At 39.8% G+C, this 17,219-nt stretch overlaps 1 protein-coding gene across 1 annotated transcript in view; it reads right to left on the reverse strand.

Annotated features, from left to right (window-relative positions):
* LOC122664067 (BEACH domain-containing protein C2) overlaps window positions 1–16,881 on the reverse strand; it is a 60,410-nt gene extending 43,529 nt beyond the window's left edge. The window contains exons 1-5 of the mRNA XM_043859753.1: window positions 16,782–16,881; window positions 13,998–16,315; window positions 12,470–13,257; window positions 10,939–11,634; window positions 10,286–10,420 (exon numbers count right to left, since the gene is read on the reverse strand). Coding sequence (XP_043715688.1) covers window positions 10,286–10,420; window positions 10,939–11,634; window positions 12,470–13,257; window positions 13,998–16,071 — 3,693 coding nt within the window. The 5' untranslated portion in view covers window positions 16,072–16,315; window positions 16,782–16,881. The remainder of the gene's footprint in view (window positions 1–10,285; window positions 10,421–10,938; window positions 11,635–12,469; window positions 13,258–13,997; window positions 16,316–16,781) is intronic.
* Window positions 16,882–17,219: the final 338 nt, after the last annotated feature.

Below are 17,219 nucleotides of genomic sequence, written 5' to 3' on the forward strand. Positions count from 1 at the left end.
CAAATTCAAGAGATCAAACTTCAATGCAACAAGAAGTTGATATGCTCAAAAGTCTGGATGAACAAATGACTAGAATGCAGCAACATTGGGCAAATTTGTATCATCTATGGCACCTCCATTCAAAGCAAAAGAACCTGAAGTCGAGGTTCACGTTGATGAGATTCCAGCAACTGGTGGTGACACGGAAGAAACAGTAGTAGAAGCTTCAAAGACAGAAGATCAACAAGTAGAAGACTCTACTAAAGAGGTTTACGTTGAAGAAATCAAAGCAGACAAAAATAAGCAATGAAAGATGAGGTACTGATCAAGGACACTCCACAATAAATCATCAGCATGCATGATGATGTTCTTGAAGAGGTCGAGTTTTTTCAAGCAGGGGAAAATTGATGCAAATAGGTCACCTAAAGGGCTTATTTTATTGAAAATAAACTTTGGGTTGGGTTATGTAGGTGTTGGGCCTTTTATTTCATAAGTTTTCTTTGTAATGGGCCTAAAATATGAGTAGGAAGTAGGAAAACGGGATTTATTTCATTAGTATCGTTAGAGTCCTGTTTTTAGTTTCTTTCATTATTTTAGTTTCCTAGTCAGTTTATGCTACTTTATTAGTTACGGATTGGGTTAGGCCTTTCCCTTTTAATGTTTGAGTCGGTTTTCGAATCTTCTATATAAGTTTGTAAGGGGCTATAGTCTTGTAAACGAATTTAATTAATGAGATTAATAAAAAAAAAAACATAGATTTGTGCTTTGCTCTGTGAGAGAGTATGGTGAGATGCCATTAATGAGAAAGCAAATCCTTCTAGTTTTTTATTTTATTGTTCTGAAATTTCCTGCAATCTGAGCATCGATCTAAGTATTTACTGTTGCTGGACCTGAAGTTTGCGATTCTCTTGTGGACTAGTTATCACTTGTGACAGGTATACATTAGGTTGATTATATTATGGTTTTGGTATTAGCCAAAGGAGTAACTGCAAGTCTGCAACGAGAGATGGACGAGAAGTATATGTTAGGTTTTGAGTGAAATAGGAAGGGGAATGATGAGATCGTTGAAGGCGATGCCCCACCAGTAGAAATTAATGCCTTATTTTGGCAAAGGTAAGGCTTTAGATGTGTACAATCCTATTATTTGAAATGGGTTGTGAGTGATCATGGTCTCTCAACGACACCAGTTGTAACTGTGACAGCAGGTCACCTGGTACATACTGAGAAGAATTCCTCTTATTCTTAAGCGTACCCATCCCAAGTGGGAACGGTTAAGAAATTGATCAAGGGCGGACGATAATAAATTTTGGTTTAATTGAGAAACCAGACCTCGGATAACACAAAGTGTGGGTTGTTTTTCTAAAATCCCCTCTTCTCATTCATTCCCTAACTTAAATAACCAATGCCAACGGAAATAAACCACTACACTTACAACTCCAATGAAATAGGAACCCAACTAACAAACTTCAATGTCTACCTACAAGAATATAAAACTCAACAACACACAGTAGGGCCCACTGCCCACTAACAACTCTAACGTCTTACGTACTAATTCTTTGACCACTTAAACCTGGACTCTTCAACGGTTATCTAAATTCTAAACAGAAACTTAATAGCGAAGTGCCGCCTGCACACGTGGCAAGTTGTGGGAAAGCCACGGATGTAATATCAACCCCCCTCAACCCTCACTTCCAATTCACGGCTGAGATCTTCAGTGCAAAAATCGATGGCTACTAATAATAATAAGAAGAAGAAGAATAGTAATATTGATAATAATAATGAACAATGCTTTGTCAAACAAACTGATCCACATATTAATAACATATGAAAACCATACTATAACTTAACTGACTTGATGAACGTAACTCGTAGTCATCCAAACAAATATACCCCCATTACCTTCATATGCTAGCCAAGGTGAGGCATAACCATGGAGAAATTAAATAAAGAATATGCAATTTGAAACAACTTTTCAATTTTTTAGTACCCCCACCCCTCCCTAACTCTTTTCTCCTAAAATAATAAATTGCAGTATTCAGTTTATTGAAATTAAAGAGGAAGAATATTGCTTGGAACTTGCAGTCTAGGCGAGGATTTAGGGAGAGAGAATTAGGGCAAGTTCAGATTTGCTTGAGACTATATATGATGTATTGTTGAATTATGTACACCAGAATACCATGGGGGTATTCTGGTCTTTTTAGGGTTTATTTTATGTACAGCCGACTTGATGTAGATCCAAGTCTCCATGACCTGAAGAAGCCCTCTTGATCATAGGGTTTTAGTAGGAGTCTTAGTATAGTTTATTTCAGTTCTATACTTGGTTCTTTTTAGCAGCCTTAAGGACTTAATCTTATTGGCTGAGATTGTTTTAATCTTATTGGTTCTTAGGGAATCTGTTATTTCAAGTGTTTTAAAGTTGTTTTAAGTTACTAGGGACAGTTAGGTCTTTTTATGTCTTTTAATTGTTTTAAGTTACTTAAATATACCTCTCCACGATTTTGGAAGAGAGAATAGAGTTGTAATAGATCTAGGAATGAGGCCCTTGGCCTATTATTTATAATAAAACGTGGGAGGCTCCCCCACACAATTTAGATTTGAAAATTTTGTTTGCTATTGCTGCTGCTTGCTCTGTGAGAGTAATCCTTGTGGGTCATATCAAAAAAGCCTTATGAGTCATATCAAGGTTGAAGGGCTGGTAGACTCCAGTGACTCCTTGCATCTTGTAAATCGGGAGGTCCTTCTTAGCTCTTCTTCAATCTGCTACTGTTGGAGATCAGTGTTATTCAAGTAGTAGTTTATATAATTCTGCAATTACTTTCCTCTTCTTAATCCTCCACTTAACCCTAATCGATTCCTATAACCCTAACCTTACTCTAAAATCTGTCCAGACTTATCCCTCCACTCAAATCCATTCAAATTTCAACCACAGCCCCCTCTCATCTCCTCCTCCACTCGACCTAGCCATCTGCCCCATCCTAGCACCCTAAACCCGAATTGACATTGTCTCTGTAAAACCCTAAATCCTTCCTAGATCTAACCAGCCATTAGAATCATGCCATATTACAACTGAACCTTCTTCTCACCCCTCCCTACCTTCGATCCAAAGCCCTGCCCCAAAACCTCACTTTAAACCCTAAATTCCATAGTTTTCCTAACTTCTAAAACCCGAAACCCTAACACTAATTCTGCAGAATTTTCAAACTTATTCAAACCTTAATATTTTTATACCATAATAACCCCCTAGGTCTGCCTATTACTACTATATAAGACCCATTCCCAAATTCATAAACCTAACACTAGTTTTGAGTCAAGTCAGCCTGCTTTGCCCCAATCGGCTGATTAATTTCAGGATTATTGTTCACCTGGTCTCTAGTAGGACTGCCTCCTATCTAGAGCTACATTACGACTCTCTTAATAGAGTCGGCTATAGTAGGGTTATTTTTGTCCTATGTACTTTCATTCTTTATAAATAAGAGGCTTGGGATGGTCATTAGATCATTCAAGCATTACAGCCCTAATTTGTTCTGTTAACATGGTAACAGAGCCAAAATTCTGATCCAGGTTACAGAGCAGCCTCCCCCCCCCCCTCTTCCATCGTCTCTCTCTCATTTCTCCTCTCGATTTTTTCTCTCCCTTCTCACCCTTCTCAAAGGGCAGCACTAATGAGGTGATCCCTCCACATTACCTCAATCAATCAATGATTTCGAAGTTTTTTTTATCGATAGCTGCTGTCCCTCTTCTGCGATTTTTTGGAGTCTTCACTTTTTTGAACATCAAGTTCTTCTATTGGAGATCGAGTCTTCCCTTTTTGAAGATCCATATCAGGCACCTTGGACAGCAACTTTCATTTTTCCATCAACAACAGAGGACTTTTCCCCTATATTGATCTCACTTGTCAGGGTTTTTCAAAACCCGGACACATCGATTTTGGGGCTACACTTATCAGAAGCTGCTGATTTTTTTTAGGGGAGTTTTGTCCTTCCTAAAGGAGCACTCGACCTTAGTTTCAGCCATTTTCATTTAAGTTTTTTGGAGATATTGGTTTTTCACCTTCTCATAGTCGATTTTTCCCAGATATCGATCTGAATTTTTGGGGTTTTCCTGTTTCAATCAATCTGCTGCTGTTTTTTGGCAATTCGATTGTGTGATAATGTCTGAACTTACCACTGTTACCTCCGGAGTTGAAGGACAGACAAGGAATGAATATATCCCTTCCGCTGCTGCCATCAAACTCGATGGTACTAACTATCTGATGTGGTCCAGATCTACATATTTGACTATTGCTGGTCGAGGTCTTACTGGACATCTCACTGGAACTACTAAGAGGCCATCCGATAATGGTCCTCTTCAAGATCGATGGGTTTCCAATGATGCTATGGTCATGTCTTTTTTGCTGCATTCCACGCAACTGGATCTTTCTAGTGGATACTACTTGGTACAGCCACTCAAATATGGACTGCTGCAAAGGAGACCTACGGGCAGGTGGGAATTGGGGAATGATGCTCAGGTATATGAAATCCGTAAAAAAGTTCATGACACTACACAGAAGGAACTAGCCATCTCACAGTACTATGTTGCCCTCAGGAGCTTATGGCAAAAACTGGATCATTATTCAAACTACTAGCCTACCAATGCCACTGATATTGCTGCCTATCGCATGCATGTGGATAAAATACGGGTGTATGATTTCCTTGCTGGTTTGAATGTTGAATACGATCAGATTCGTGTTCAAGTGCTTAGCAGGTATCCTTTCCCAACCCTGGAGCTAACTTATGCCGTGGTTCACACTGAAGAGAGCTGCAGAGCTGCTATGTTACATTCCCCTACTGAGAGATCTGCCCTCCAAACCGGTTTTGGTTCTACTCCCGTGTCTGATGAGTCTTCCCACATTGCAGCTGATTCTGCTAAGCAGATTGTGAAATGTGCACATTGCAACAAACCATATCATACCAAAGCTACCTGCTGGAAACTTCATGAAAAACCTGCTGATTTTGAGGTTAAACGTGGTCGTGGTAAATCTAAAAACAAGGCTAATCACACTAAATCTGTTGCCACAGCTCCCACTATCAAACTTGGTCTCTCCCAGGAAGAACTATAGGCTTTTCGTCATATGTTAAAGGCTTCTACTGCATCTACTACATTGACTCCTGCCAATTCTTCCACCGTTCCAATTTTACCCGTTCAGGTATTTCATTTGCTGATCATTGTGCATCAGTAGTTTCCAGTCCATGGATACTCCGGTGCCATTGATCATATGACTGGCTCCTCCAGCCTATTCTACAGCTATTCTCCCACTTCTGGCAAGGATAAAGTAAGAGTAGCCATGGTTCCCTCTCATTTGCTTCTGAAAAGGGCTCCATCAGTTTCTCCCCTTCCATTACTTTATCTTCAGTTTTGCACATTCCTAACTTTACTACTAATCTTCTTTCCATTAGTAGTCTTACTAAAGATTTGAATTGCAAAGTAACTTTTTTTCCATCCCATTGAGTTTTTCAGGATCTGTTCGGGGAAGACGATTGGATGAGGTAGAGTGCATGGTGGATTGTACCTGCTTGATGATGGTTGTCATCCTCCGGCTGCATTACCCTCTCAACTATATCAGAATTCCTCGGTCTCCTCTGAATTACAGCAATGGCATTATCGATTAGGTCACCCCCACCCCCCCTTAAGAACTTTATCTCATTTATTTCCAGCATTAGTTAAGCAATGTAATAAGGATGAATTCTTCTGTGAGGCTTGTCTTTTGGACAAACAAACTCGTTCATCTTATTCACTTTCCAATAAAAGAAGTCTTATTCTTTTTCATATGGTTGTACTAAGTCGTAAACTTCTCTTTCTGGCCATCGTTGGTTTGTTTCCTATATAGATTGTCACTCTAGGATTACATGGGTGTATATGATGCACACTAAAAGTGAGGTTTTTTCATGTTTTCAGCATTTTCATAAACTGGTTCAGACCCAGTTCAATGCCACCCTCAAAATCTTGAGTGCCAATGGCAAAGAATATTTGGAAGGTCAGTTCCAACAATACCTAGCTGCACATGGGATTATACACTAGACAAGTTGTGTCGATAACCCAGCCCAAAATGGGGTGGTCAAAAGGAAAAACTGCCACTTATTGGACGTGGCTCGAGCCCTTATGCTTGCTCGCCATGTTCCCGCCCAATATTGGGGGATGTTGTCCTCATTGCCACCTACCTCATTAATAAGATGCCTACTCGAGTCCTTAACTCTCGTACCACAGCTGAGCTTTTACATGGCTCCTCCTCCTTTGTGGTTCCCCTTAAGGAATTTGGCTGTGTCTGTTATGCCAGGGATACTTGATCCCCTGGAAAGCTTGAGCCAAGTGGGCACCGTTGCATCTTTTTGGGTTACTCTTGAACCCAGAAAGGATACAACTATTACTATCCTCCCACCAGACGTACTATGGTGAGTATGGATTTTATTTTCCATGGAAATCCTTCCTATTATTCATCACCACCTCTTCAGGGGGAGAGTTTTAGTGAAGAAGTGTTGACTCTTGAGGCTCCTCTTCAGTATGCCCAGCCTGAGTTTGTTTCTATTGTTCACACTGATCCTACTGCTCCTGCCCTCCCTGTACCTCGGGTGAAGGGAATCCTATACAGGAGGAGACTATGTATAATGGTGGTGATGAAGTTCCTGTTCAAGGGGAGCTCACTCCAGATCAGAAAACCATTGGTGAGTTTCAGAGGAGAATTAATGATTCTAATCTTAAAGTCTATCAGAAAATCCGTACCAGAAGCAAGCAGCTACAATCTACTGCAGTCTATAGCTCCAGTACCCATCCAATTACCAACCATGGATCCGGAGCCTACTTCTCCATCTGGTAAAACCCCTTCTCCTCAGTTACCTATTACTCTTCGTAAAGGTACTAGGACTTGTACTCAACACCCCATATCTCATGTTGTCTCCTATAACTCTCTTTCTCCATTTTTGCGTGCATTTGTTTCTTCTCTTTCTTCTATTCGTATTCCTCAGAATTGGAAGAAAGCCCTGGCAGATGAAAAGTGAAAGGCAGCAATGATGGAAGAAATGAAAGTCTTACCAAAAAATGATACATGGGATCTTGTGGTTCTTCCTCTAGGAAAAAGACTAGTTAGATGTAAGTAGGTATTTGTGGTAAAACAGAAAGTGGATGGTATTGTGGATATATATAAGGCACGACTTGTGGCAAAGGGGTTCACTCAGATATATGGGATTGATTATCAGGAGACCTTTGCACCAGTTGCAAAATTGAATATTGTAAGAGTGTTGTCTTGTGTCGTATATCTGGGATGGGAATTGCAACAGTTGGATGTGAAGAATGCCTTTCTCAATGGAGAACTTGATGAGGAGGTATACATGGATATTCCACCAGGTTTCTCATGTGACAAAACCCAAGGCAAGGTTTGCAAATTGATGTATGCACTTTATGGGCTGAAGCAGTCATCTCGAGCGTGGTTTAGCAAGTTTCACAAGGTTATGATTTCTGTGGGTTATAAACAGAGTAATGTTGACCATACTCTGTTTATCAAAAGGGTTGGTGATAAGATCACCATTCTCATAGTCTATGTTGATGACATTGTGGTAACCGGAAATGATGGTGATGAAATCAGTAGGCTGAAGAGCTTTTTGGACAGGAGTTTGAAATTACGGATCTGGGAAAACTAAGGTACTTCCCTGGGATTGAAGTTGCTAGATGTTCAAAGAGCATCTTTCTCTCTCAAAGGAAGTATATCCTAGATTTATTGTCTGAGACTGGATTGTTAGGATGTCATCCTGCAGATACACCCATGGATGCTAATGTGCAGCTCAAGGAGGAGGGTGAACCTGTTGATAAGGGGCGGTATCAATGTTTGGTAGGGAAGTTGATTTATCTTTCGCATAACGCGTCCTGACATTGCTATAGCGGTAAGTCTTGGGAATCAGTTTATGCATGACCCTTACTCTTCTCATATGGAGGTTGTTCTTCGTATTCTTCGTTACTTGAAGTCAGCTCCAGGGAAAGGGATTCTTCTATCTCCTCATGATCACTTACGGATAGAGGCCTATACAAATGCTAATTGGGCTGATTCTCTTGACAAAAAGTCTATCTCTGGGTATTGTATCTTTGTAAGTGGGAATCTTGTCACCTGGCGCAGCAAGAAGCAGAATGTGGTTACTCGTACTAGTGCTGAAGTAGAATTCCATGCTATGGTGTAAGGTATTTGTGAGGTGTTATGGCTCAAGGGTTTACTACAAGACCTTGGTGTTCCTGTTCGTCTTCCTATGATGCTGTATTGCGACAACAAGGCAGTAATCAGCATTGCTCATAATCCGCTACAGCATGATTGTAGCAAGCATATTGAGATTGACAGACATTTTATCAAGGAGAAGTTAGAAGAAGGACTGGTTTGTGTTCCGTTTGTGAAGTCTGGTGACCAGCTGGCTGATATTTTCACTAAGGGACTGCCTGGCATATTGTTTCATCCTATTGCAGTCAAGTTGGCCATGTTTGACATCTATGCTCCAACTTGAGGGGGAGTGTGATGCAGAAGACGAAACCATGATTAATTTGGCTGTTCTTTGATTTTTCGTTGGAGCCTTTTTATTTGTTTGTTCTTTTAGCCTAGGGTTAAAATAGTCTTTTTCATGGTTTATCTTCTTAGTTCCCCTCCACGATTTTAGAAGGATTAGTATTTTATTTTATTTGTTTTAGTTGTTTACACTTATACTCCTATTTAGAGTATAAGTCTATTCTATGTTTTATAATTAAGATTCAGATTAGGAATCCCAACTCCTAATCTGATTAGGATTGCTTTAGATTGATTATTTGTAAGGCCTTTAGGCCCCCTTTATTATTATAAATAGTAGAATCGTGGGAGGCTCCCCCACCTATTATGTTTGAAATTTTGTTTCTTCTTGCTGCTGCCGCCATGACTGCTGCTGCTTCTCTGTCTTGTGTGTCATATCAAGACCCCTTGTGAGTAATATCAAGGGCTAGGGCTGGAGTAATCCGGCGACTCCTTGCATCTTGCAGATCGGGAGGTTCGTCTTCTTCTTCCTTCAAGTTCTTCAAGGTTGCTGCTGCTGAAATTCTGCAATTCCAGTAAGAGTTACAATTTCCTGCAACTTTATCATCTCTTCTTCTTACTTCCATCTAACCTAATCGACTTCCCCAAACCCTAGCTTCATCTACATTCATCACAGCCCTATTCCCTCATCAGATTACACTCAAAACCTAACCACAGGTCCATCACAGTAACCCTCCCACTCGATCTCAGTTGCAGCCTCACCTATCCACTACAAACCCTAAATCCCTCCCTCAACATAAAAACCCAGAAACCCTAAGATCTGCCTAGACCTAACCAGCCATCAAAAACCCACCAAAGTCCAGCCGAACCACCCCCTCCCTGCTAGGAAAACTCGACCTAAAGCCCAGCCCCTAAATCTGCTCCTAAACCCTAGTTTCAGCTTAGATCCTAAATCTGAAAACCCAAAACCCTAACCCTAATATTTCTGAATTTCTATTTCTTATTCAAACCTCATTAAAACCTATTCTAATAGACTCCTAAAATTCTGCAGACCATTCATTACCCAATAAAACCCTAACTCAATCTCCCATTCCTAACCCTAATTTTGCCCTAGTTACCCTAAACTGCCCATTCGGCCAATCCTAAAACAGAACCTGGTCCTAAGTGAGATTTATTTCACCTAGGCTACATCAGAGTGTTGAATTATGTACATCAGAATGCCGCGGCGGTATTCTGGTCTTTTTAAGGTTTATTTTATGTACAGCCGACTCTCTTAATAGAGTCTGCTATAGTAGGGCTATTTCTGTCCTATGTACTTTCTTTTATTCATTATAAATAAGAGGCTTGGGGTGGTCATTAGATCATTCAAGCATTACAGCCTAATTTGTTCTGCTAACATGTATTAATATCTAATTACATTTTTCAACAAAAAAAAATCATCTTAATAGTGGTGGCAAGTGTTCTTCCAGAAAAAAAATTTTAGATAATTATGAGATTTTGTCGCTAAAAAGGAAGATATAAAAACCAACAACCATAAGCTTGCTAACAGTCAAATCAAAGAGAACATAGAAATACAACAGGAGTTCTCTTCTAAGTCTTTATTTAATGATTTGGGCAACATTATTTACGCCGACGATGAAGAGAATCCGCATGGTTCTTTTCCTTATAATGTCTTTCGGTAATCCAAATACCTATGTAATGCAGGGTATTGGATTGGAAAATCAATCAAACAAATAAGGAAAACATGGCAAGAGAAATTTTCATAAAAAGCATGGCAAGGCATAAAGATGTCACCTGTAATGCCCGAATTTGGAATACCCTAGATGCGTATGGGAGTGAACGGAGAAGAACCAACAAAAGCTGAAGATGCTCAAAACGATGACCAGAATCATAAAGGTTCAGCCCATCATCTGTTGAAGAAGCATTTATCTGAAAGATAATATATATTAGACCCATAGAACAAAGAGAATGTTTCTAAATAAGCCAACAGGGATCAGCAACAAATGTAGTAGTGTGTTACATGAGAGAAGGGATACACAAACCCCCCCACCCACCCACCACCAAAAGAGGGGGAGGGGGGAGAGGAAACAGAAAGAAAAACGTGTGTGTTTAACTGAAGTTCATTCCACCATGCTTGTTAATTAAACATCTAGGTTTTTTCTGAAAAAAATAATTCAAAATAAATTAGCAAATATAAATAAAGTTGGTAGATAAAAATAGAGTGAAATATTTTAAATTTGCATAGGAGTGCACAGGAGCCAGACTACGGCCTAACATTTGTTAAATTTGGAATAGGCCCAGGCCCAAGACCAGCCTGAATGTAAATTTAAGCCCAAACTTCATGGACTGTTCATGAAACACCTCTATATTTGTATGGATCACCCATATCATCAACAACAAAAGCCATAAAGAGAAATGAAACAAAAGGGTATAAAGTACGGACATACCGATGCACCCAATAAAGCCATGCACATGTTGTTAGTCATTAGCCTATCTGGTGCCGCTTGAAAAGCCTTTTGTAAAGCAAAGAGTAGAAGAGCAACTTTGTCATCAAACATAGTACCACCTCTATCATGCAACCCATTACCCATAATGTAACTAGTAATATTTTGAGGTTCATGTGAACCAAATTTCAGATGCCCAGATGACACCAGTGCACCCAACAGATTGATGATCCTGACAACAATTCCATCACCATTGTCAATGTTATAAACATTATTCCTAGCACTCTCAGCACTTATTGAAAAACTTATACCACCCACATTCTTCACAAATTGATTTTCAGTAGCAGACGCCATTCTTTCCAAGTTTCTACCCACACAGACGACAACAGAACTGTCTCCACTTGAGGACTGTGACTCATAACCCGGTTCCTTTTCCTCAAGAGATACCAGATCGCCATCCTGACTTTTTTCTTGTACCCTACCAGTATCAAGTCCAGAACCCTGATCTAACGAATTACCATCATCTTTAATGTTAGAATTTTCTGAAATACAACGGTCACCAGCTTTTGCTTCCCTTTGCAACAGGACAAGAAGTGTTTCTACCCCTCCACAAGATATAAATGAGTCAGCAAATGTCTGAGCTCTAGATGTATTTGGCTGTACCACCAATCTGTAGATCAGGTGCAACACCCTGGCAACCTGGAAAAGCACACCGATAAGGAAATTATTCTAGTTAAAAGTGCCACTATGTTTAATATAGAAATACATCAACAAATTAAACTAAAACAATTTTTACCACAATTGAATATACATGACACTAGCTCTGTTGACATTGAAATAATATATGACAATGAATAAAATAATGCCTGGATCCAAAAATATTCTTCCTAGAAGTAAGAACCGGCAAAGATTATTTCCAACTCCAAATTCCAAATTCTGGAAGGTAACAGCTCAAGTCATCAAACATATCGACGCCCGTCTCACTTACTCATAGAGTTAAAAGGTGAAACAGGATTCGTGTAACCAACCCATTTAGCTGGGATAAGGTTCAGTTGAGTTGAGATGATTCCTCATTCTAAATTTATAGGGTGCAACTTGTTGTCACCAAAGTGGTGAACTAAGAAGTTGTAACCTTCTTTTAATTGCCCCTTGTCTTATTCCCAAAAATTATTTAATGCAAGGGTAAAGAAGGGTTTTCAAAATGTTAAAAATTATTTACTACAATATTTATGTGAAATGACAGGATTTACCCTAATTGGAAAAAATAAAAGTGTGTTATACTAAAAGGGAAAAAAAAAGGTAAGGTTACAACTTTTTTTCACCAACCTTGGTTACAACAAGATTTTCCCAAATTTATATCAGTAAAAACATGGAAACATTAAAAGAAGAACTGAAAGCCAAAGGACCAACTAAAATTTGCTAGTTGATAAAAAGAAAAAGATGGAGAGGATACAGGCACTGTCATCCAACAAAATATGAACCAACTGTATATTTATTCTGTGTCAGGCAATGTTATGCAGACGACATATGTTACCTGATTAGATTGCGGACAATCAACCACAAATCCTATTAAACATTGGACATCTTGAGCAGCTAATGATGGAGGTGCTGCTCCCACTAGGAGTTCAATAACCACCAAGAGTTCATCAACCAAAGCATTCACTTCGCCAACAGGACGTTGAGCCTCATTCAGTGAAAAAGTATTAACCGAATCCTTTTCACGAATGATCCAATAGCATCTACGGCATCCATCAAGAAGCATCTGGATGGCATTAGCATCTCGCATTGCTGATGATTCAGTGAAAACCATGTCTGCAAGTGATGATAGGAGCTTCTTCTGTAATCCATAGTTGCATAAGCTCCACATTTTCAGATCCAACAGCAAAGTGCGAAAAAACAGCACCTTGAATGAATAATTGTTTTTCTGAGATTGACATAGAGAGACAATTGCTGCCACAAGTTCCTCGTCTCTAACTCCATTTTGCTTTCCAAGATCCAAAGAAGACAACGTTTGCAGCAAATATTTTAATATTCTCGACAAAACCTCAGGCCCCCTTGTCCAACATAGCTCTTCGTTATTTCCAGGATGTTTAATAGCCATAGTAATAATTCTGAAAATTGGAGCAGCAAGAGAAACTGTAGCTAAAGACAACTGAAAATTCCCATGTTGCGGTTCCAAGGTATCCTTTTGAACATAACCTACTGTGAGTGGAAGTAAAGACATGGGTCCACCATAGGCCATGGCCCACAAAGATTCCACAGGACGCATTCGTGTAGCAACATGAACCAGCCCAAGAACCTCTGCAGGCTTTCGGTGTGTCCCTGGAACATTAAAGCAGATGAATTCAATGACAAAAAGATGCATTCCTCTAAATCCTGGAGAAGATGAATAAAGGAGAAACAATAATAAAATTTTCATCCAAATTATAACTTAAGTGTACCAACCAATACCACCCTGAGACAAGAAGCTATGATAGCAGAATTATTTAAGTCAGATAATAATCAGTCAAAAAAGTTTAATAAATCAAATAATAAGATTCTAATCTATAATGCATCATGATTGTGCACCACCAAAAGGAAAGGTGACTTCATTACAATAGTCACACATCAATACTACTTTTTTTCTTCCTTTTTAAAATTTTATCTTAGGCATATCACTTCAAATAGTTTTAATAAACCCAAAGGCATTGGAAGTGGGCAAAGAGTAAGGTGATAAGGTCTTTTCCAGGCAGATTACAATTCAAATTTACTTCAATGTGCAGAAATCATATATAAATATGACAGAGCTCAATATATTATTCAAATAAAATATAGATATTTTATATTCAGAATATAATAACAAAACACCTCCCTATACATAACTATTAATTAATTAGTATTCCATTTCTGAGTTGTACCATCAAAGCATAGGATGTTAATCAGAACCTGGCTAGCTAACAAGTAGTACATTTGGAAATTCTAAATGGGTTTAAAGGGAAGAATCATCAAAAGTTACAAGTTAAAAAGGAAATAGTTGATAAATTTCACAAACGGAAATGAAAATATCAATTATATTGGCTGACCTGCAGCACCAGAAGGGGAAGCATCTGGGCAGAAACGTCCACTGAGCAAACTTGGGTGATAGAGAAGGTGCAAGCTTCCTCCAATTTCTGCATCTAAAAGTGCACTTTCCTCAGCCAAACTCCTCACATGGTCATTGGTTGCAAGCCATGGCAACCCTGCCCCAGTACCAAAAGAAGGCAGCACATCGCCTCCCCTAGAAGCCAAACGTGACATTTTCTCTGGGCCAATTGCATCCTTAAAAATATAAATAGGACCCATCTCAGCAAATAGCGGACATTGACGACGACGACGTTGCAAGCCAGCCATTGTTGGAGGCGGATTTGTCCCAATGCAGCAAAATGCAAGAGGCCTGGAAATCCGTGGGAACTCAAATGGACGACTCTCATACAAAGTGCCATCAATATACAATCTAAGCTCACTCTCTGCTTTTCCAAGTAGCCCCTGCCTGCATGTATGCTCCAGACCAATAAAATACCAGCACTGCGGCTTGAATGCATGAGTGAAATGCAGGGAAGCTTTCTTTCCCTTGCCACTACCACTTTCAACTACCAAAAACTGCGCATGAAAATATGCCTCCATCCCTTGATTATCAGCAGATAAGAAACTGAACAACCTTGGCATGTGTGCAGTACCTTCGCCAGCAAGTGCACTTGCAGCAGCTGCAGCTGACACAGCCGAAGATTTGCCAGATGTAGCTGCAGCAGCAGCAGCGATTGCAGCAGCAGCTGTTGCTGTATTTAAAGTATCTGCAAATGATTCTATATAGATCCATGTTGCAAATGCATAACCATTGGTGAATGGCCAACGGCTCTCTCCTGGACCAAGTAAACCAGAACTTTCACCATCAAACTCAAACGTGCATGCTGGACCCCTCGTCTCCTTTCCACCCATGGCCTTTTCCAATGCAAGCATCAAACGAGCTGCCCAAACTGTGGAAAGTGTTCTTGTGATTACATCAAGCCACCTGTGTAGATCGATTACATTTAGCGAATGTCCAGCTAAGTATTGGATGCAGTGGCATAATGGTGTACCATCCCATGGTATCTGCTCTGCCGAACCAACTTCCATAACAAATATCTTCTCTGCTGAGTTCAAAAGAACTCTTAATAGACCAGCCACAGAGCACATTGCTCTGTTTCTCGTGCAAGCCTTAAGTATTGCAAGCAATCCTTTAACCATACGTGTCCTAGGTGACATAAAATCTGCAAAGTCACCTTCCCAAGGAAGCCAAGGAATCAGCTCCCCTGCTACAATGGCAGCCCTGGAATTCAACATCACACTAGGAGGGTTGTTGTCTTCATTATCATCAAAACATTCTACACCACCCATGGTGGCAATAAGGGAGTCTACTACCAAAACGGCAATGCAATCAATTTCCTCTCCCTTCCCAAAAATCTCCTTACCACACACAACAGCCTTCAGTTTTTCTAAGCTTTCAGGTTTCCCCATGATAGCAGAATCCACAAGATGCAAGAGTTCTGGGGACACATTTGGCATAACAGGTTTGGACCGAGGTTTTGTGGGTGATGCAACAGGCGAAGAATACCCAGTTTCTCCATAGAAACCAGAGGATGAATCGAAACTAGCTGCAGACGAGGATTGCTTGAGGCTATGCCCATCTATTCTCTGTGAGGTAGGACTCCAACTAGGTTGATCTTGCATGTCAATAGTAGCTAGATAAGTGTCCAATGCCCCTGCTTTTCCAGTATAAGATTCCGAGGCTGCTTCGTTTGCAGATGACTGGCTCACATAATCTGAATTAGAAGATCGAACTGAATCCACATTACTCAAAGAATCCAGCACATTCCTCTCTTGGTCTTTCAAAGACACTGGCTCAAACTGATCCTCTTCGTCCCCTGTTCTGCCCCAATCTTCCGCAGCTGTGACTGTACTCATAGAAATTAATCCTTGTACAACCTGATCATTTTCCAGCTCAGCCCCATCATCAGTTGCGATATGCTCGGAGGGCAACTCTCTTCCGCTTTCACTTATATCTGCGCCTCCGGGAACAACCACCTCCCTCTCCGAGTCTTTTCCAGAGATTTCTCCGGACTCTTGGGCTTCTTCCTCCATTGTAATATATTGGACTTAGTAATACCTCATAATACACAGGGAGCGGAGGAAGGGAGAATATATATTTTTTTAACTATAAAAACGTTGACAGGAATTAAGGCAGAAACGTTACTTTTCCACCAATAAAAAAATGACGAGTATTGCTTACGATGACAGATGTGATAATGTACACAAACCTACACCTTCTAGCTCAATATCAAACAGATATCGATTCACTGATCTAGATAACGTCAAGCTCTCCCACCTGAAAACAATGATTCGCCAGGTGAATTAGATCATAAGAACGACAACTAACAGTATGGGAACAAATCACGATTTAAATTTCCAAAATTCAGCAATACTGACAAATCAAAATGAGATCGACATTCATAAAGGAGAAGAAAAAAAAAAAAGCAATAAATGTGAAGCTGATCGAACTGTGGATTGGAAAAAGCTAAATGTCTCAGAAAGTTAGCTACAGAAAACCTGTTCTAGTTTCTGGTAATCAGAATCAAAGTTTCAATGTTCCTCCGTAAAAACAAATCAATGCAGAGGATCAAGAAACGTTAAAACTACAGAAAAACAAGTAGATGAGACGACATTAAAGAACATGCATTGATCAGAACCCCAGTTGAAGGAAAATCAAATGTTGATAATTCAATTTGATCGAAACGCACAGTCAAATCTCAATGAAATTAAAGTACAAAGATACAGAGATGAAGAAATGGTACCTCGAAATATGGATCCCGGAATTGGAGTTCGTGATTGTTTCAATTTAATTTTAATATTAAGTGATTGTCTTCGAAAGTGTTAACTGAAATTTGAGGGAAGTTTTTCTTTGAGATGAATGCGTCTGGTGGGAGGGTTATAGATAAATTTCAGAGAGAGAGAGAGAGAGAGAGAGGAGAAGCAGCGAGGTCGAAAGAGAAGGATCAAATTGGGCGCGACCCTTTTATATCCGCACAAACGCACAGAGATGCAATTCCAATCGTCGCCAACAAATGGCCCCGACGTGGTCGCCAAACCAACAACAACAACTGAATGAAGCTTAATTTGATGGTTAATAAATAATAAAGCTTCTTTTATGAATCCGCTTTCTTCCTAATGACAGAGAGGCTAATAGGTTATTAAACTCAGGATCTGGAATCGGCTTGAACCCTAAAAACCCA

This window comes from Telopea speciosissima, chromosome 6 (genome assembly GCF_018873765.1).
Source record: "Telopea speciosissima isolate NSW1024214 ecotype Mountain lineage chromosome 6, Tspe_v1, whole genome shotgun sequence".
Lineage (NCBI taxonomy): Eukaryota > Viridiplantae > Streptophyta > Magnoliopsida > Proteales > Proteaceae > Telopea > Telopea speciosissima.